Source organism: Grampus griseus (genome assembly GCF_964374135.1).
Source record: "Grampus griseus genome assembly, chromosome: 3".
Classification (NCBI taxonomy): Eukaryota; Metazoa; Chordata; class Mammalia; order Artiodactyla; family Delphinidae; genus Grampus; species Grampus griseus.
The window spans coordinates 80,879,929-80,901,823 of NC_139019.1; the positions used below are offsets into that span (position 1 = coordinate 80,879,929).

The window sequence follows — 21,895 nt, forward strand, 5'->3', positions numbered from 1 at the left end:
AATCAATGTACACTTACAAGTTTTCTAACGTAAATACCCTAAGGAAAGAGAGGTCAAGGACCTAGAGGCAGGAAGAAACCTGTCTAAAATTTGTACCTGAGCTGAGGGAAACGTCAAGGCGGTCTTAATAAATGATTAGCTGTGTTTCTGCAGTTCTGCACCAACGAACTCAAATTACGAGCTTCCAATCTCTCATATTTTCTTCATGCAAAGAGCTGCTGCACACTTTAAACACCTTTTTTTTTTGCTTACTTTCTTACTTGTGAGCCAACCACGGATCTCTTCCCCGCGCCTCTGGCAAGGCGCGTGCGCAGATGGTCTTGCGCGCCTGACGTCACGGAACGCGCCAGCCCCGGCATGTTAGCAACCGAAAGCGTCCCTGGTAGCAGTGGCCGCTGAGATGTACGAACTTCCGGTTATCCCGGCAGCTGCAGCCGCTGACGCTTCTGCCACCTGCTGTGGCCGGGTCTTAGCCCGGGATTTGGTCACCCTTCGTTCTTCACTGCGCCCATGGTCCCACCTGGAGCCAGGGCGGCGGGCCCGGCAGCTCCCACGTGGTGAGAGGGCGGTCCGGGGAAAATGAAGGCGACGCACTGTAGCTGCTGCCTCAGCCACCTGCTCGCCTCCGCCCTCCTGCTGTTGCTACTGCTGCCTGAGTTGAGAGGGCCCTTGGAGGTACTGCTGCAGGCGGCCGAGGCCGTGCCGGATCCCATGCCTCCGGACCGTGGGCCGCGAACCCTGCCACCTCTGCCGTCCGGCCCCACAGCTGCCCAGTCCCCGGGCCGCGCTCCGGCCGAAGCCGAGGGACCACGGGGCGCCGAGGGCGTCAATAGCAGCACTCCCAGTGCGGGGCTTGCAGCCGAAGACCCAGGCGGGAAAGCGGGGGAAGAAGGCCCGGTGGGTGGCGTCCTCGCTGTGAGCCCCAACCCCGGCGACAAGCCCATGACCCAACGAGCCCTGACCGTGTTGATGGTGGTGAGTGGCGCGGTGCTGGTGTACTTCGTCGTCAGAACGGTCAGGTGAGGCGAAGCCTCGATGAGCCTCCCTCGCAGGCCTGAAATGGGCTATCTTTTGACCTGGCGTTGCCCTCTTCCCACCCCCAGTATCATGGGTGCCTGCCTGAGTGAAAGACTGTGAGGATGAATGTCTTAAAAGCCTGTGGTACCTTTGGGAGTATTTAAACCACCAAGTACTTGCTCCCTTTCATTTATAAGTTATAAATTAGTACCAAACCTCTAAATCAATCTTTATTTGAGTAAATTAATACTAATGCAGAATGACCTTATTATATGGGTACTTTATTTTATAAAATGTAAAAGAAGAAAAGTTCTTTTAGCAGTAGTTTCTTTTTTTTTTTTTACATCTTTATTGGAGTATAATTGCTTTACAATGGTGTGTTAGTTTCTGCTTTATAACAAAGTGAATCAGTTATACATATACATATGTTCCCATATCTCTTCCCTCTTGCGTCTCCCTCCCTCCCACCCTCCCTAGCCCACCCCTCTATGTGGTCACAAAGCACCAAGCTGATCTCACTGTGCTATGTGGCTGCTTCCCACTAGCTATTTTACGTTTGGTAGTGTATATATGTCCATGCAACTCTCTCACTTTGTCACAGCTTACCTTTCCCCCTCCCCATATCCTTAAAACCATTCTCTAGTAGGTCTCTGTCTATTCCTGTCCTACCCCTAGGTTCTTCATGACATTTTTTTTTTAGATTCCATATATCTGTGTTAGCATATGGTATTTGTCTCTTTCTGACTTACTTCACTCTGTATGACAGACTCTAGGTCCATCCACCTCACTACAAATAACTGAATTTCGTTTCTTTTTATGGCTGACTAATATTCCATTGTATATATGTGCCACATCTTCTTTATCCATTCATCTGTCGATGGACACTTAGGTTGTTTCCATCTCCTGGCTATTGTAAATAGAGCTGCAATGAACATTTTGGTACATGACTCTTTTAGAATTATGGTTTTCTCAGGGTATATGCCCAGTAGTGGGATTGCTGGGTCATATGGCAGTTCTATTTGTAGTTTTTTAAGGAACCTCCATACTGTTCTCCATAGTGGCTGTACCAATTCACATTCCCACCTGCAGTGCAAGAGTGTTCCATTTTCTCCACACCCTCTCCAGCATTTATTGTTTCTAGATTTTTTGATGATGGCCATTCTGACCGGTGTGAGATGATATCTCATTGTAGTTTTGATTTGCATTTCTCTAATGATTAAGGATGTTGAGCATTCTTTCATGTGTTTGTTGGCACTCTGTATATCTTCTTTGGAGAAATGTCTATTTAGGTCTTGTGCCCATTTTTGGATTGGGTTGTTTGTTTTTCTGTTGTTGAGCTGCATAAACTGCTTGTAAATTTTGGAGATTAATCCTTTGTCAGTTGATTCATTAGCAAGTATTGTATCCCATTCTGAGGGTTGTCTTTTCGTCTTGTTTATGGTTTCCTTTGCTGTGCACAAGCTTTGAAGTTTCATTATGTCCCATATTTTTATTTTTGTTTTTATTTCCATTTCTCTAGGAGGTGGGTCAAAAAGGATCTTGCTGTGGTTTATGTCATAGAGTGTTCTGCCTATGTTTTCCTCTAAGTGTTTGATAGTTTCTGGCCTTACATTTAGGTCTTTAATCCATTTTGACCTTATTTTTGTGTATGGTGTTAGGGAGTGATCTAATCTCATACTTTTACATGTACCTGTCCAGTTTTCCCAGACCACTTATTGAAGAGGCTGTCTTTTCTCCACTGTACATTCCTGCCTCCTTTATCAAAGATAAGGTGACCATATGTGTGTGGGTTTATCTCTGAGCTTTCTATCCTGTTCCATTGATCTGTATTTCTACTTTTGTGACAGTACCATACTGTCTTGATTACTGTAGCTTTGTAGTACAGTCTGAAGTCAGGGAGCCTGATTCCTCCACCTCCGTTTTTCGTTCTCAAGACTGCTTTGGCTATTCGGGGTCTTTTGTGTTTCCATACAAATTGTGAAATTTTTTGTTCTAGTTCTGTGAAAAATGCCAGTAGTAGTTTGATAGGGATTGCATTGAATCTGTAGATTGCTTTGGGTAGTAGAGTCATTTTCACAATGTTGATTCTTCCAATCCAAGAACATGGTATATCTCTCCATCTATTTGTGTCATCTTTAATTTCTTTCATCAGTGTCTTATAATTTTCTGCATACAGGTCTTTTGTCTCCTTAGGTACGTTTATTCCTAGATATTTTATTCTTTTTGTTGCAATGGTGAATGGGAGCCTTTTCTTGATTTCACATTCAGATTTTTCATTATTAGTGTATCGGAATGCCAGAGATTTCTGTGCATTAATTTTGTATCCTGCTACTTTACCAAATTCATTGATTAGCTCTAGTAGTTCTCTGCTAGCATCTTTAGGATTCTCTATGTATAGTATCATGTCATCTGCCAACAGTGACAACTTTACTTCTTCTTTTCCAATTCGGATTCCTTTTATTTCCTTTTCTTCTCTGATTGCTGTGGCTAAAACTTCCAAAACTATGTTGAATAAGAGTGGTGAGAGGGGGCAACCTTGTCTTGTTCCTGATCTTACTGGAAATGCTTTCAGTTTTTCACCATTGAGGACGATGTTGGCTGTGGGTTTGTCATATATGGCCTTTATTATGTTGAGGAAAGTTCCCTCTATGCCTACTTTCTGCAGGGTTTTTATCATAAATTGGTGTTGAATTTTGTCGAAAGCTTTCTCTGCATCTATTGAGATGACCATATGGTTTTTCTCCTTCAGTTTGTTAATATGGTATATCACATTGATTGATTTGCTTATATTGAAGAATCCTTGAATTCCTGGAATAAACCCCACTTGATCATGGTGTATGATCCTCTTAAGGTGCTGCTGGATTCTGTTTGCTAGTATTTTGTTGAGGATTTTTGCATCTATATTCATCAGTGATATTGGCCTGTAGTTTTCTTTCTTTGTGACATCCTTGTCTGGTTTTGGTATCAGGGTGATGGTGGCCTCATAGAATGAGTTTGGGATGTTCCTCCCTCTGCTATATTTTGGAAGACTTTGAGAAAGGTGTTAGCTCTTCTCTAAATGTTTGATAGAATTCACCTGTGAAGCCATCTGGTCCTGGGCTTTTGTTTTTTGGAAGATTTTTAATCACAGTTTCAGTTTCAGTGCTTGTGATTTGTCTGTTCATATTTTCTATTTCTTCTTGATTGAGTCTTGGCAGATTGTGCATTTCTAAGAATTTGTCCATTTCTTCCAGATTGTCCATTTTATTGGCATAGAGTTGCTTGTAGTAATCTCTCATGATCTTTTTTATTTCTGCAGTGTCAGTTGTTACTTCTCCTTTTTCATTTCTAATTCTATTGATTTGAGTCTTCTCCCTTTTTTTCTTGATTAGTCTGGCTAATGGTTTGTCTATTTTGTTTATCTTCTCAAAGAACCAGCTTTTAGATTTTTTGATCTTTGCTATCGTTTCCTTCATTTCTTTTTCATTTATTTCTGATCTGATCTTTATGATTTCTTTCCTTCTGCTAACTTTGGGGATTTTTTGTTCTTCTTTCTCTAATTGCTTTAGGTGCAAGGTTTGGTTGTTTATTTGAGATGTTTCCTGTTTAATAAGGTAGGATTGTATTGCTACTTCCCTCTTAGAACTGTTTTTGCTGCATCCCATAGGTTTTGGGTCGTCGTGTCTCCATTGTCATTTGTTTCTAGGTATTTTTTTATTTCCTCTTTGATTTCTTCAGTGATCACTTCGTTATTAAGTAGTGTATTGTTTAGCCTCCATGTGTTTGTATTTTTTACAGATCTTTTCCTGTAATTGATATCTAGTCTCATAGTGCTGTGGAAGGAAAACATACTTGATACAATTTCAGTTTTCTTAAATTTACCAAGGCTTGATTTGTGACCCAAGAGATGATCTATCCTGGAGAATGTTCCATGAGCACTTGAGAAAAATGTGTATTCTGTTGTTTTTGGATGGAGTGTCCTATAAATATCAATTAAGTCCATCTTTTTTAATGTATCATTTAAAGCTTGTGGTTCCTTATTTATTTTCATTTTGGATGATCTGTCCATTGGTGAAAGAGGGGTGTTAAAGTCCCCTACAATGAATGTGTTACTGTCGATTTCCCCTTTTATGGCTGTTAGTATTTGCCTTATGTATTGAGGTCCTCCTATGTTAGGTGCATAAATATTTACAATTATTATATCTTCTTCTTGGATTGATCCCTTGATCATTATGTAGTGTCCTTCTTTGTCTCTTCTAATAGTCTTTATTTTAAAGTCTATTTTGTCTGATATGAGAATTGCTACTCCAGTTTTCTTTTGTTTTCCATTTGCATGGAATATATTTTTCCATCCCCTCACTTTAAGTCTGTATGTGTCTCTAGGTCTGAAGTGGGTCTCTTGTAGACAGCATATATATGGGTCTTGTTTTTGTATCCATTCAGCCAGTCTATGTATTTTTGTTGGAGCATTTATCCATTTACATTGAAGGTAATTATCGATATGTATGTTCCTATTCCCATTTACTTAATTGTTTTGGGTTTGTTATTGTAGGTCTTTTCGTTCTCTTGTGTTTCCTGCCTAGAGAAGTTCCTTTAGCATTTCTTGTAAAGCTGGTTTGGTGGTGCTGAACTCTCTCAGCTTTTGCTTGTCTGTAAAGGTTTTAATTTCTCCATCAAATCTGAATGAGATCCTTGCTGGGTAGAGTAATCTTGGTTGTAGGTTTTTCTCCTTCATCACTTTAAATGTGTCCTGCCAGTCCCTTCTGGCTTGCAGAGTTTCTGCTGAAACATCAGCTGTTAACCTTATGGGGGTTCCCTTGTGTGTTATTTGTTGTTTTTCCCTTGCTGCTTTTAATATGTTTTCTTTGTATTTAATTTTTGACAGTTTGATTAATATGTGTCTTGGCGTGTTTCTCCTTGGATTTATCCCGTACGGGACTCTCTGTGCTTCCTGGACTTGATTTACTATTTCCTTTCCCATGTTAGGGAAGTTTTCAACTATAATCTCTTCAAATATTTTCTCAGTCCCTTTCTTTTCCTCTTCTTTCTCTGGAACCCCTATAATTCGAATGTTTGTGCGTTTAATGTTGTCCCGGAGTTCTCTGAGACTGTCCCAACTTCTTTTCATTTTTTTTTCTTTATTCTGCTCTGCAGTAGTTATTTCCACTATTTTATCTTCCAGGTCACTTATCCGTTCTTCTGCCTCAGATATTCTGCTATTGATCCCTTCTAGAGTATTTTTAATTTCATTTATTTTGTTGTTCATCGTTGCTTGTTTCCTCTTTAGTTTTTCTAGGTCCTTGTTAAATGTTTCTTGCATTTTCTCTATTCTATTTCCAAGATCTTGGATCATCTTTACTATCATTCTGAATTCTTTTTCAGGTAGACTGCCTATTTACTCTTCATTTGTTAGGTCTGGTGGGTTTTTATCTTGCTCCTTCTTCTGCTATGTGTTTTTCTTTCTTCTCATTTTGCTTATCTTACTGTGTTTGGGTTCTCCTTTTTGCGGGCTGCAGGTTCGTCGTTCCCATTGTTTTTGGTGTCTGTCCCCAGTGGGTAAAGTTGGTTCAGTGGGTTGTGTAGGCTTCCTGGTGGAGGGGACTAGTGCCTGTGTTCTGGTGGATGAGGCTGGATCCTGTCTTTATGGTGAGCAGGTCCACGTCTGGTGGTATGTTTTGGGGTGTCTGTGGACTTATTATGATTTTAGGCAGCCTCTCTGCTAATGGGTGGGGTTGTGTTCCTGTCTTGCTAGTTGTTTGGCATAGGGTGTCCAGCACTGTAGCTTGCTGGTCATTGAATGAAGCTGGGTGTTGGTGTTGAGATGGAGATCTCTGGGAGATTTTCGCCATTTGATATTACGTGGAGCTGGGAGGCTGCAGCACCAAGAGCCTTTCATCCACACGGCTCAGAATAAAAGGGAGAAAAAGTAGAAAGAAACAAAGAAAGAAAGAAAGAAAGGGAGGAAAGATGGAGATAAAAGAAAATAAAGTAAGATAAAATAAAATAAATATTTTATTTAAAATAAATATTTTAGTAAAATAATTATTAAGAAAAAATTTTTTTCAAAAAGTAAATAAAAATACGGACGGAAAGAACCCTAGGACAAGTGGTGAAAGCAAAGCTATACAGACGAAATCTCACACAGAAGCATACACATACACACTCACAAAAAGAGGAAAAAGGGAAAAAATAATAAATATTGCTCTCAAAGTCCACCTCCTCAATTTGGGATGATTCGTTGTCTATTCAGGTATTCCACAGATGCAGGGTACGTCAGGTTGATTGTGGAGCTTTAATCCGCTGCTCCTGAGGCTGCTGGGAGAGATTTCCCTTTCTCTTCTTTGTTCGCACAGCTCCTGGGGCTCAGCTTTGGATTTGGCCCCCCCTCTGCGTGTAGGTCACTGGAGGGCATCTGTTCTTCGCTCAGACAGGACGGGGTTAAGGGAGCCGCTGATTCGGGGTCTCTGGCTCACTCAGGCCGGGTGGGAGGGAGGGGCACGATGCAGGGCGAGCCTGCGCTGGCAGAGGCCGGCGTGATGTTGCATCAGCCTGAGGCGCGCCATGCGTTCTCCCGGGGAAGTTGTCCCTGGATCCCGGGACCCTGGCAGTGGCGGGCTGCACAGGCTCCCAGGAGGGGGGTGTGGATAGTGACCTGTGGTTGCACACAGGCTTCTTGTTGGCGGCAGCAGCAGCCTTAGCGTCTCGTGCCCGTCTCTGGGGTCCGCACTGTTAGCCGCGGCTCGCGCCAGTCTCTGGAGCTCCTTTAAGCAAGGCTCTTAATCCCCTCTCCTCGCGCAACAGGAAACAAAGAGGGAAGAAAAAGTCTCTTGCCTCTTTGGCAGGTCCAGACTTTTCCCCGAACTCCCTCCCGGCTAGCCGTGGCGCACTAACCCCCTGCAGGCTGTGTTCACGCCGCCAACCCCAGTCGTCTCCCTGAGCTCCGACCTCTCCCTGAAGCCCAAGCCTCAGCTCCCAGCCCCGCCCACCCCGGCGGGTGAGCAGACAAGCCTCTGGGCTTCTGGGGCTAGTGAGTGCCAGTCGGCACTGATCCTGTGTGCGGGAATCTCTCCGCTTTGCCCTCCGCACCCCTGTTGCTGTGCTCTCCTCCGCGGCTCCGAAGCTTCCCCCCTCTGCCACCTGCAGTCTCCGCCCGTGAAGGGGCTTCCTAGTGTGTGGAAACCTTTCCTCCTTCACAGCTCCCTCCCACTGGTGCAGGTCCCGTCCCTATCCTTTTGTCTCTGTTTATTCTTTTTTCTTTTGCCCTATCCAGCTACGTGGGGGAGTTTCTTGCCTTTTGGGAGGTCTGAAGTCTTCTGCCAGCGTTCAGTAGGTGTTCTGTAGGAGTTGTTCCACGTGTAAATGTATTTCTGATATATCTGTGGGGAGGAAGGTGATCTCCATATCTTACTCTTCTGCCATCTTCCCCCTCCACCACCTTAGTAATTCAGTTGTACCATATGAAATTTCTTACATTCCACCTTTTTAACCGGGAATACTGACAATTTTGTATGATTCACTCTTTGTCATAGCCCCTATTAGAAACATCTAGCATTCTTTCGCATGGCACTAAATATTTCAATGCAAAGTGTTACCGGTTGCATGATTAGATGGAAAACTGATACCTATGCGGGGGGGATGTCATAAATATGATCCTGTTTTAATATTGGTACATATGTTTAATATCCTAACTATCCTATCCTGATTTTAAATTTACAAAAATTTGAATTAGTAAATGGATAAATTTGATATCTTACACACAAAAAACCTTTGCAAAGTGAATTCATCTATAAATCTAAGTCATTCAAAAGTTGAAACTTACAAATGAATAGTTTTTTTAGCCTATTCTTACTACAGAATGTTAGATTATAGAATTACTTAAATTTCAGATTTGGTACAGATACGGACATGTAAATGACATCTTTCACTTTATATATGATGAAACTGACCTAGAAGACTAAAGTGGTTTAATTTGTGTCCCATGGAGTCTAATGACCATCTATGATTGTAAAATCCATTGTTTGCTTTGTTTGACTTTTTTTCCCATTAACGTGATGTCTGTGTCCTAAGACTATGATCAACCTTTAGATGAAGTAGACCAGGTCTTTATGTTGTACCAGGTTATGAGTAAAAGTAGAAGACTGTCACTTATTTTTCTACTCCTCTTAATGCCTTATCAAGTAGAAAAGGAATTATATAATTCAATTAGTGACACTTGTTACTGTTGTAAGTAACTTCCACTTGATACATTCCACTGTTACTGAAGTAAAGTTATTTTATGGCATCAATCATGATATTAAAATATTTCAACTATGTAGTAAGACTGATTTGGAAATCTATAATAAAGCCTCTTTAACTGGGTTAGTTGTGTACCACCTCTCTGAAGAGCTGACATGCAGAGCCAAGACGTCACTGTTAAAAGGAGCCAGCCAAGAGAAGAGCTGAGGAAGCACTGTGTAGTTTCCTCCTGTATAAATACAGTAGAGGGTAGGTTTATAGGAATGCACTGGTTTGTTTTCTAAACTATTTCACATTTTTTCCTGTAACTGCCTACCCTCTACTATTTCATATATTTCTTTAAGTGGATTTATTTTAAACTGAAAGTTTCCTTTTAAACATATCTATTTATTATTTTGTGAACAGAAAACCAACATCCCTTGGCTTAAATAACTGATTGAAGAAGTACAGTGTAAGCCAGTGGTAGACATGTGGTCCAGGGAACCCTGGAGGGTGGGAGGGTTCTCTGAGACCTCTTCAGGGGATCTGCAAGATCAAAACTACTTTCAAAATAATACATGCTAAGTTTATAGGGTACAAGAAGTTCATTGATACAGTTTCAAACTGCACATTGCAACTAGCTTTTAAGAAACTACTTCTTGTTGAGTTTTGGTGTACTATCAAAATAGCATAAACACCAGTATCTGAAAACACTATTAAAATGCACCTCCCTTTTCCAAGCTCATATCTACATGAACCTGGATTTTCTTTATATCCTTCAACCAAACAACACATTGCAAATGATTGAAGGCAGAAGCAGATATGAAAATCTAGCTGTTTTCTATTTTCTCTCTTTTCATTTTCTATCTAGTTCTATCCATTTAAGCCAGACATTAAAGGGATTTGAAAAAATCTAAATCTATGCCAATTTTCATTTTTCTGTTTTCTTTTTGATAATGTATTTTTCACAAAAAACTATGTTAATATGTAGTAGATTTATTCTAATTTTAAAAAGCAAATGATATTTTAAAGTTTTCTTAGGTTTAATTAACATATTAATAATCCACATAATTGATATATATATAATCCACATATTTATAAGCTCTTTGGGGTCCTGAATAATTTTTAAGAACGGAAAGGAATTTTAAGATCAAAACATTTGAGAACCACTGGTGGAAACAATATTATTTGAGTTATATACTGTTGGTTCACAAAACCCAGCAAATCCAGGCCCACTTTCTATTAAAGAGGAAGTTAGAAAATGAGGTGTTACAGACATATTACCACTAAACTGAGACTTCTGTCTTGATATAAAGAAATATTAGAAGAAAATTGAAGCAGTAATTACTTTTCCCACTATATAATTGTTAGTTAATGGTGTCTGTATATTTTCTATAAATATCCAGAGTATCCTAAGTGTTATGTTTCATATACATATAAATAATGAGTCTGATGATAACTTTTTGGGGATGATCTTTTTTCATTTTGCTTCCGCCTTATGTATAATCTTATATATAATTGTTTATCGCCATTGATTTTCTATCTTCATTTCTGTAAAGCTCAGAAGGGTACAGTCTTTTCAGTCTAATTCTGTTGGATGACTCACTAATATTGTGTGTTAACAGCCAAATTCTGAACCTATGGCTAAGAAAAACTGGACTCTTTAACCAGCATCTAGTACATTCATTTAGTCCGAGTCCTAAATTTAGTTGGCCACCTGATGTCCAAAGCTTGACTGATGCTTACAATGTCTGGGCAATGTTCAGAACTTATGCTTTTTGCTTCCAGATTATGGGATGAAAACTATTCATTTTGGTGAATGCCCATTTTGACCCCCCAACTTCCAAAATAGTTGTGACAACAAAGCAGCATTATTTATTTGTGCCAAGGGGGAAGAATGGGCCAAAATCATCATTTCATTAACTGATATGTGAAAACACAGAATATTTTACTTGTAAAGTAGTTGAAGTCCATGAAATGTCCATATTGTTTTACTTTAATCTAATTCAGTTATAATGAATGTGTAACTAGAGATAACTTTCACTTTGAGTCTGGAAATATTCCAAATAACAATTAGATTCTCTCTGTAGAAATTGAAATATATAGAGAGAGAAGGAACAGAGTAGGCTTCCTAAGATTAATACATAGTCTTTATGAGAAGAGGCTGTCTCATTCTCTGTTATATCCCCAGTGCTGAACGTTATGTACAAAATAGGGTAGGCACTGAGTCAGTAGTTGCCTAATGAATGAGCGTTCTTAGTTCTTGTCGGGGATCAGTGTGAGTCTGGGGAAGACTCAAAAACATGAGAACAAAGGCTATTTACTTATCTTTTCTTTTTTTTTTTTTTTTTTTTTTTTTGCGGTATGCGGGCCTTTCACTGTTGTGGCCTCTCTCGTTGCGAAGCACGGGCTCCGGACGTGCAGGCCCAGCGGCCATGGCTCACAGGCCCAGCCGCTCTGCAGCATGTGGGATCTTCCCAGACGGGGGCACAAACTCGTGTCCCCTGCATCGGCAGGCGGACTTCCAACCACTGCGCCACCAGGGAAGCCCTACTTATCATTTTTTATCCAAGGCTAAGTACAGTGTTTGCACTCAGACATTTAGTAAATGAACTAAGTTTGATTAGACTGAGAAAATAAATGTTTGGGTAGGGAAAACAATTATTTTATTACGTTTTTCAAAAGAAATAACATTCCCCATCTTTCTCCTCCTGTACACTTTTCCTTTCATGCTTCATTCTAATATTAAAGGAATATTAGATTACTGCTTCTATCAGTTACTATTTTAGTTAAACAGATAGAACAAGCCTGGCTAACTTAAACTAATGGGGATTTACTGGAAGAATGTTGAGATCTCAGAAAGTTAAAGAGAAACTGGAGAATCGGTTCTGGGAACAGGCAGAAACTAAGTCAGCTTAGGAGACAAGACATCAAAATACCACACAGGTTTCTTTGCAGGAACATACCATTGTATAGATACGCAGTAATTTTCAGTTTCTTTGTCCCTCAGCTTAGGAATCAAATTCCATGGAAGGAGAAATAAATTAAGTCTCTCTATTGGCAGAGGTGGTGGGAATCTTAATTATCATCTCACCAGACAGTTTATTGTGGTAGAGATACTACCAATAAAGGAATATGGGTGCAAAAAGAAAAGAATACTATCACCGAAACAACATATTTACACCTCCCTGATCCATCTTTGCTCTAGGAATCAAGGAGGAATATGAACTATTCATACCCACCTTGCTAGATATTTTTTAGCCTAGCGGTTTAAAATGCCAGTCCCTATGAGTGGCTCAAAAAGTGTCATGCAATTTGACCAGCAGTCTGTAAGGTCACTAATCACCTCCAAGCTACCAAATGTTCTTTATTCTACCAGAAGGGTCTTTATTCTGAATAGCTCTACTGCATTTGTTACCAATCATTTAATTCTTGAGTAATTTTCCTCTATTGGCTTCTGATCCTTTTTACTATTTTAACCCCTTTTCAGTATAGTCTTATGGGAAGTCAGACTTTCTGAGTTCTAATCCCAAGAGCTGTGTACTCTTGAGTAAGTTACACAGCAGCTCTAAAGTTCAGCTCAGGTTTTGTAAAATAGAGAAAATGATAGTATTTACCAGAACCGATTGTTTCAAGGACCTATATCAAGTACTTAGCACAGTTCCTGGCACATAATAACTGCTCAATGAATTTTACTAGTGATAATGATTATTATTTTTCTTATCACTCTTTTCTGGTCTTTTCCATGGATCTTTTCCATTTTCTCTTATAATAAGGACAAAAATCTAGGCTTCTGAGAGTGCTTCTTTTAATTATTTATTTGTAATTGAATGAAAGAGTCCTTAAATTCTATAGTGATTTACAATTTTCAGAAGTTTCACACAGATGATTTCGTGCTTCTAAAGCTATCTCTTTAGTCTGTTCTTCTACATATGATAATGGGGTTTTCTGTATTTAAACAATATTTATCATGTGCAGTTCTGGGAGATAAAAGTAATGAGGTGAATTTGTTGGGGAATTTGGGCCAGGGTAGTGCTCCCCCACCTTTTTCGTGCCATGCCACACTTAGAAATTGATATTCATGTAGGGTAAATGCTTGAGACTATTTGCCCTGATCTCTGTCTACGTTGGACCCTGTTAGCTACTCCAAAGGGCTAAGGAGATCTTTGTTTTGGCACATCAGTAAACCATTTGCGTGTATGACACAGTCGTTGTGAAGTGTTTATAGAATGGTGCTGAATATGGACTATGTAAAGAAGTAGTTGGACAAGTTATCATATGGGCCACCTTTAAATCCAGATTCTTAAAATGAAGAGAATCATATGGAAACATACAAGTGGGTGATGGAACACTGGTAACCTAACTCAGAGAAGCTAGGATGCTCAACGCCCTTATCAGTTAGGAGGTTTTTACCTGTGAGTAATAGAATATCCAATTAAACGTGACTTTAACATAAGGACATGTTTTGTAGTTGATTCTTATCATGAATATGAGCAGGCTTAGGCTTAGTTCAGTGACTTTGTGAGATTATCAAGGATTCTGGCTTTTTCTTTCCTTGTCTCACCATGGGTTGGCTACCTCAGCTTTAAGCATTATGTTCCCACACAATAGTATCTCAAATAGGAAAGAGGGAAGGGGGCCTGAAAAGAGGCCTTCTCTTCCTATGTTCTTTTTTTATCAAGGAGAAAAATCTTTCCCAGAAACCCCACTACTTGAGTTAACCCCTTCTGTCTCATTTGTCTGAACTGCTTCATCTACTTAGCCCTAGACAATGACTGGCAAAAGGGAAATTATATTTTCATGATTGGTTGCACCAATTATTATGATCATTATGTATCTCTTCGGGCTGGGCTCAATTGCTGTCTAACCAAAATCATGGTACTGTTAAGGCAGAAGAGAGTTTCCTTTAGGATAAACAAAAAGCAGATACTGTTACAGTGATCAAAACTAAGAGATGGCCTAACCAGAACATCATAAATGTACTTATTATTGTAAGTAGCTACCAAGTCATTACTTTTTACCATGAAAGGATGAACCCGAAAATGCAATTCACTTAAAACAATATATCCAGACTGGTATAATGTAAGATCATTGTATAAGGGATCAGAAGACTGTTTGGTAGCTAATTTTGGACGTTGGTTAGAATTACTTTGAATCATTAGGAAGACAATATAGCTTAATGTTTAAGAACCTAGACTTGAGAATCAACCTGCTTGTATTTGGATCCTAGCTCTACCATTTACTGTCCCAAATTTAATTTTTCCTGAGCTTTGACTTTCTATGTTTAGAATGAGGATACTTATAGGATTGTTGTGAGGATTACATCACGTAATGCTTGCAAGCTGCTTAGCTCAATGCCTGACATATGTGTACACTCGGTAAATAGTAATATTCTTAGTGAAATTTTTCTGTATCTAGAATTGCTATTGTAATATATTTGGGGGTTTTTTACAGTATTTTCTGTAAAAAAATGTATTTCCCCCATTACCATACTCTGTGGTGTTTGACCTCTTAAACTATAATCAGCAAGAGGTTAGGTCTGACAAGGCTAGAGATGGGGTGGGAGCAAGGAGAAAAAAGGAGGTTGTAAGAGAAATCTGCTAGAATGTTGGTCATAGAGCCAGTCAAAGGTGAGGCGGGATGAATCTTAGAGGCGCTGGTTTGTAAATAAGACTTTAAAGTCGGTTGGGGAATAAACCCATGCTGAACTGTTAGAGGTGAAGGTCAGGAGAATTATCAGTCTTCACATCCCAAATTCTAGGGCCTAAAAGAGAACACTAGGAAATCTATATAAAGACAAAGAGGAAAGATGACAAGGGAGCTATGTGCTATGCACCTTCATGTAGGATACTTCATAGCTAAGCTATATGACATTTACTTAAGGTTTACTTCACCTGGGGGTATCCACCAGAATACCATCAAATGGGAGACAGACCTAAACACAAGAACTGATTGTACATGCTGAATTACAGGGAGCTTGTTTAGAAAAGGGGTCTATCAGAGAAAGCAACATTCCAATAACCTAAACATAGATAAACATGCATTTGATCTTTTCTTTTTTAACTTTTAGGTATTAGCAGTGAACATGTTACGGGAGATGAAGAGTGGCAGGATACCTTGCTGGGGAATCTTCTATTTAGTGCTGCACTTGGTCAAGCTTGTGATAGTGACAGAGCCTGGTAACTTATAAGCCAAAAGAGAGGACCCAAGAATAATTATGAAAAGAAGCCAAAAAGATTCAAAAGTTCTGTAGTCTATCAACTTGGAGTCAATAACTTATGACAGCACCATTGCTTTACACTAAAGTGGTATAATTACAATGATCCTTGAGAGATCAAAAAGAGTAGAATTAACTCATTTTATCCTATATATTAAGGCATGGATAGCTCTAGTGTTGGATATGGCTCCATGTAGAATGCTGAGATTTTAAAAGAAAAACAATAGTTTGGCTTTTGAAAGGATAAACTTCAATTATTTAGTGTGTAAATGAAGAATAACTACATGTTATAATATGGTAAATTTACATACCCAAAAGATAAAAATGAAACTCCACAGCACAGGATACAAGTTGAATATTGGTGGTTCTAATTGAGGTAGCATATGAGAATCACCTGGGCTAAAGCAGGTAGGCTAATCTACCTAACACATCCTAAATGAGTATCTTAGAGGTCCTGGAGTGAATGCATGTTTAATATGCTTAATTATTCTAGCACTGTGTGTGTGTGTCCTGAGCCAGGGGGCTATTATCCAAATTACAATATAAAAATTGGCTAGATCCCTTAGGTTTTGCTGTGGTATGGTTCTGGAGATGGTGTTCTTTCTGGCTTCTCTTATACCAGAGGTGATGATTTGCATATAAAATTGTAGGTGTCTTTGTTATACAGAGAAAATGCAAGACCTATTGTGAATCTGAATATTTCAGTTAAATAATTTAACAGATATTTATTAGGCATATGCTTTTTTTTTTTTTTTGCGGTACGCGGGCCTCTCACCGCTGCGGCCTCTCCCGGATGTGCAGGCTCAGCGGCCATGGCCCACAGGCCCAGCCGCTCCACGGCATGCAGGATCCTCCCAGAACAGGGCACAAACCCGCGTCCCCTGCATCGCCAGGCAGACCCCCAACCACTGCGCCACCAGGGAAGCCCTAGGCATATGCTTTATGCCAGTCCTTGTGTGCTGTAGGCAGAGGGATAAGAACAGATCTATTTCCTGTTCCCATGAAATTAATGGTCTAATAGAGAAGGTAAAAAGTTACAAAAATAAGTGTGCAAGTACATCTTTGATAAGTTCTTCAAAGGATATGTGTATGGGTGGTATGGAAGCCAATAATAGGTGCTTGTGACCTAGCTGGGTAGATTAGGGAAGCCTTCCTTGTAAAATGAATGGGCAGTACCACAGCAATATTGTGGTGCCAATGTCAGAGAAAGCATAGCTGTTATGAGGGAATGAGGGAAGGCTTTGTCAATGGAGTATAGAAAGTGAAGTAGAATGTAGAGTCAAGAGCAAGGTGAGGCTAGAGAGAAAAGTATGAGCCATCCTGTGTTGAACTTTATAGGCCTTATTACAGAATCATTTACTGCCAAGCAGTAGGAGACCACTGGTAATTTTAGAGGGGAGACTGCTGAGTGACCAGAGTAGACACAGGTAGACAGTTATAAAGCTATTTTAATAATTAAGGCAATAGATAGTAGCAGTGGTAAGCACTATAAGTGAACTTCAGTGATTCTTAGGAAGTTCAGTCAATTGGACTTTGTGATTGTGGCAGCCGTGGAAGTACACTGATCAAACCTCCCTTTAAGAGACCCTGCTGTGGGGATAGCCTCTAGTTTCCACAGCTTTGGATCTGTCACAACATCCATGCCAGTGCCATGATTCCTAAACCTGCTTCCAGCCAATGATTGAATGTAGCCAAATCTGGTCATCGTGACTGAAAGAGGACTCCCTTCTCTAATAGGCAACCTTTGCTTAAGGACATACCATTGGTCTGGTCAAAACTTTCTCAGAATTGTATTGCACTGGTACTGCTGTTCCTATCCTGTCATCCTTCCTTTCTACTCTCACAGGTGTCAGACCTGTATCACCCTCTGTAGGATTTCTTCCTCATCTCCAGCTTCCTCCCTCTTTATCCTTCAGAAGCCTTTCCCCTGATAAATCTTCTGCATACTGTATTAGTTTGCCAGGGCTGCTATAACAAAGTACCACAAACTAGGTGAACTTAACAAAATTTTATCATGTCGCAGTTTTGGAGGCTAGACATTCGAAATCAAGGTATTGGCAGTGTCGGTTTCTTCTGAGAGTTATGAGGGAGTGACTGAATGTTTACGTCCCACCCCCCACCAAATTCATATGTGACTGTACTTGAAGATAAAGCCTGTGAGGAGGCAAAAAAGGTTCAATGAGGTCATAGGGGAGGGGCCCTCTCTAATAGAGCTGATCCCTTATAAGGAAAGGAAAAGACTCCAGATTGCTCTCTTTCTCTTCCTTTATACTCGAAGAAGAGATCATGTGAGCACACAGTGAAATGACAGCTGCCTACAAGCCAAGGGAAGACGCCTCAGAATGAAACCTATCTTGCGGTACCTTTATCTTAGACTTCCCAGACACAAGAATGGTGATAAATAAATTTCTGTTGTTTGAGCCATCAAGACTATGGTATTTTGTTATGACAAACTGAGCAGACTAATATAGAGAAGGTTCTTTTCCAGGTCTCTCTCCTTGGCTTTTAGATGGGCCAGCTTCATGATCACTTGGTGTTCTCTCTGTATCCTTATCTGTCTCCAGATTTCATCTTTTTATAAGGACACTGGTCATGTTGGAGTAGGGCTCATTCTGATGACTTCATTTTAACTTGACTGACTCTGTGAAAACCCTGTTTTCAAACAACATCACATTCTGAGCAACTAAGGATTAGGATTTAAACATATGAATTTTCAGGGGACACAATTCAACTCATAACATACTCATCTCTTACTGGTGTCTGCTTCTTGAAAAACGTGATTAGGTTTGGTGAATGGGAGATGAAGATGAAAGAGATTTCAGATAAAATAATTTTTACTGTGTGTTATATATTGGGTTGAATTTCTTCATGAATATCATAGACAACTAAAATTGTGGCTCACCAATTTTTATTTAGTTATGTCTCAGTGCAAAAAAAATGAGTTCCAAAACCATTCTTGATCAGTAATTCACTTTTCTTGCCAAAAAAAGTCAAGGCAAACAAATTCTGTATCATTAGTCGTACCTTTATTAAGATTTACTCTGCTTTATCATTGTGCCTAATCATATAGGAGAGTGTATGTCTATAAAATATACACTAAATACTATATTCCTCAGTCAGTTTTGAATGCGTAATAGAAGAAATTAAGAAATAATATTACTTATATAATTCCTTACTTAATAATACCCTACAGGCATTCAGTTAAAACAAGAAAATCAGATCGGTACAGCAAGTTACAGCAGGTTACATTGATTGGTTTTCTCCCTTTCACAGAGTAGTAAAATGAAATGGAGTTTTATTCTGTTGTGTTTATTTTATGTGGCACCATACATTTTTACATAAAATTTTATCAACCTTACTTAGTAGTTTAGTTTTATTTTTCTACTGTAGCTTTTACATGTTATTTAAACAGAAATAATTCTTACCGACCTGAGTATAATGGAACATAGAGGAATCTGCATCTATTTTAGATAGCTATTTGAATAATAACTTGAATACCTGGAAGGTATCTAATCAAGATCATTTACCTGTGATTGCCATGTGATGAATGAATATAATTCAATATAATAATAAACCATATTGCTATTTTCTTTTGCCTTCTTAGGCGTCCATATTTTCCTCTCTACACATTTATAGATAAAGTCCCAATTTTTTTGTTAACTGAAGAGCCAACAAAATATTTTTTCATGTTGCAGTTATGCGTTTACTATGTCTGGTAGAAAACTGTGCATATCTATGATTATATGTATGTAGTTATTAACATACTTGGACAAATTGGGCATCATGAGCTTAATGAAAACATTAATTTGTAGGATAAGAGCCATAGCTGTTAGAATTGCATGAATTTTAAATCCTCCTCTCTTTTGTTTAAAAATAATGTACACTGCATATTAAAAAATGGAAGTAGCCTTTTTACTTAAAGTTTCAGTATATTTTTATGTGTATTGTATTTTTCACTTCATATTTATTAGTATTTTAAGTAGGCGGTTCATTGAATCAGCCCAATAATTTTAAAGCTTTATAAGTGTTTCTGGCTTTCCCTGAGAAAAATCACTGCATATGGATGTGTTTTATTATATTTGATGTTTTTATGGCCATAAAGCTGTCATGACCATGCAGCCATCACCGCCTATATCCTTGGACTTAGGAAAGACATTCTTAGGGAAGTTGCATTTCAAGCTTAAATTCTATTTAACAATATATAGTTTTTTATTTGACTTATTCTTGTATGAATTAGTGACGTTTACTAAAATACCACATTCATTTTAACTGAACTGCATTCCCCTATTTATTTGGTGCCTGAGAGTACACAGTCTTTGCATATGAAGTAGGTTCTTATTAAAGAGTTTGGATTCAGAAAGTGGTATTTATATACACGTTAAAAGACAGTAGAAGCTGAAATAAATGATAAAGTGCTCACACCAATGCAGTCAAATGTTTAAACAGAAAGAGAAAACAGTGTTATTGGGCAGATTAGATTAGCCACTCATTGAAAGATTGGAAAATCATTCAAGGTATGATGATGACCTTGGAAAGTGGAGAAGAGTGTCAGCTGAGATGTCAAAAGTCCTTAAACTCTATGTTCATATCATTTCCTTTTTAAAGACTTGGCAAGGTATCCTGTGACTGACAATGACCTGGTTATTAACATATTGACTATTTGATATGTAATATGTGACTTGAAAGAATCTAGTTTATTTCCAAAAATAATATCACATGACTGAAAATGCCAGAATGTTTGGAAGCCATATGGTTTAGAAAGTTGAGCAACAGACTGGCAAAAGGGAAGAGAAGAAATTATGACTCTGAATATTCTTAACTTAAGCTACCAAGTGGCTTCACTCATTCTTATGTATTCACTTTTTAAAATCAAAGCAATGCGTGCAAATGTTATTAAATCACGTGGTTCAAAAAGACCAATAGTGAATTATAATTCCCCTGTACCTTTCTATTCCTACTTCCAGTGTCAGTACTTCTATCATTTCTGTTCTTAGTTCTTCTGTGAATTACTTTCATAAGTCTAAATCAGAGATTGGCAAACTGACCCATAGGCCATATCCAGTCTGCTGACCTGTTTTTCTAAGGCCTATGAGCCAAGAATGTGTCTTACATTTTTAAAGCGTTGTAAAAAAATCAAAATAATAACTGAAGAAGTTAAGATGAATGTGTGACAGAGACCATATGTGATGTACAGTGCCTAAAATATTTACTGCCTGATCCTTTACAGAAAAAAGTTTAGATTTCTGGTCTACATAAGGTGTGTGTGGATGTGTATGTTTATCAGCATACACACATATTCAATGCATAGAAACATGCACACATATATATACTTGTAAATTTAACAACTAAACACATGTAATTTTTCACTATATAAAGACAGGCTTATACTTCATACCATCACCAGTTCTACCTCATTTTTGCCAGTTATTAGTATTAACTCTTTCACTGGTTATATTTGTAGCTCTAAATACTATACTTAAACCTCGGTTTCCTTTTCTACCATCTTTGGGTGGGCACATAGAATAGATTTTTAGGCAGTAATTAGTGGAAATTATCTTGGTTTTTACCTAAAGTTAGTAATATTTTGTAAATTTTGATCACTCAGCCAGGTACTTTATACCCAGAAGCTAGCACAATGCCTGATGCTTAGTAAGACTCAAATATTTCTTAGTAAGGCTCAAATATATATACACACACGGGACAGTTGGTCTCCTAGGGGTCCCCACTATGATTTTTACAGAGGCTCGTATTGCTCTATACTTGGTGCTATAGTTGTAGTATTTCTTATCACACTTATTACCTCACACAAAGTGAATCAGAATTTAAGTAAACTTATTTGTTATTACTTGCTATCTTCTGTTTTGTTTTTAAACTCCCATAGATACTTGTGTGAAACATTTTTCTGTATTTTTCTGTATAGAAACATTTTTCTGTGTATAGAGTTGAGGTTGTTACGTTGGAGGTGATATAGGCATTGATTTCAGGGTCAGATTTGGATCACTGAACTAGAATATGATGTCACTCAGACCCTCAACAAATATTTAAGGAGAATCTTAATCAGACACTGTACTACAAAGTAGTAATACAGTGCTGAACATGATAGGCATGGCTTCTCCCCTCATGCAACTTAGTGGGAGAGACAGGCAAATAAACACTCAAATAAATACATACGCAGCACACATAAATGCAAACTTCTAAATAATTAGAAGGAAAAGACAAGTTATTTGAGAGAGAAGGAGACAGCGGGGTTCTAAATCATGAGACGCCTTCATATATATACAGATAATAGTTAAATATTAAAATATTTTCTCTCCTCTAGAGCAGTAGTTCTCAAACTTTAGTTTGCATCAAACTCACAAGGAGTGGTTGTTCAAACACTGGTTTCTGGGCCCCAAATTCAAAGTTTCTTACTCACTAGGTCCGGGTGGGCATGAGGATTTGCATTTCTAATAAGCCCCTAGATGACTG

The 21,895-nt window shown here is 38.8% G+C and overlaps 1 protein-coding gene across 2 annotated transcripts in view; it reads left to right on the top strand.

Moving 5' to 3' along the window:
* Positions 1–443: 443 nt before the first annotated feature.
* The window catches only part of FAM174A (family with sequence similarity 174 member A), a gene marked incomplete at its 3' end in the record, with an annotated part of 35,140 nt that continues 13,688 nt past the window's right edge, over positions 444–21,895 (top strand). For both annotated transcript variants that reach the window (XM_082650486.1, XM_082650487.1), the window contains exon 1: positions 444–1,019. In XM_082650486.1, coding sequence (XP_082506612.1) covers positions 580–1,019 — 440 coding nt within the window. In that variant the 5' untranslated portion in view covers positions 444–579. The remainder of the gene's footprint in view (positions 1,020–21,895) is intronic.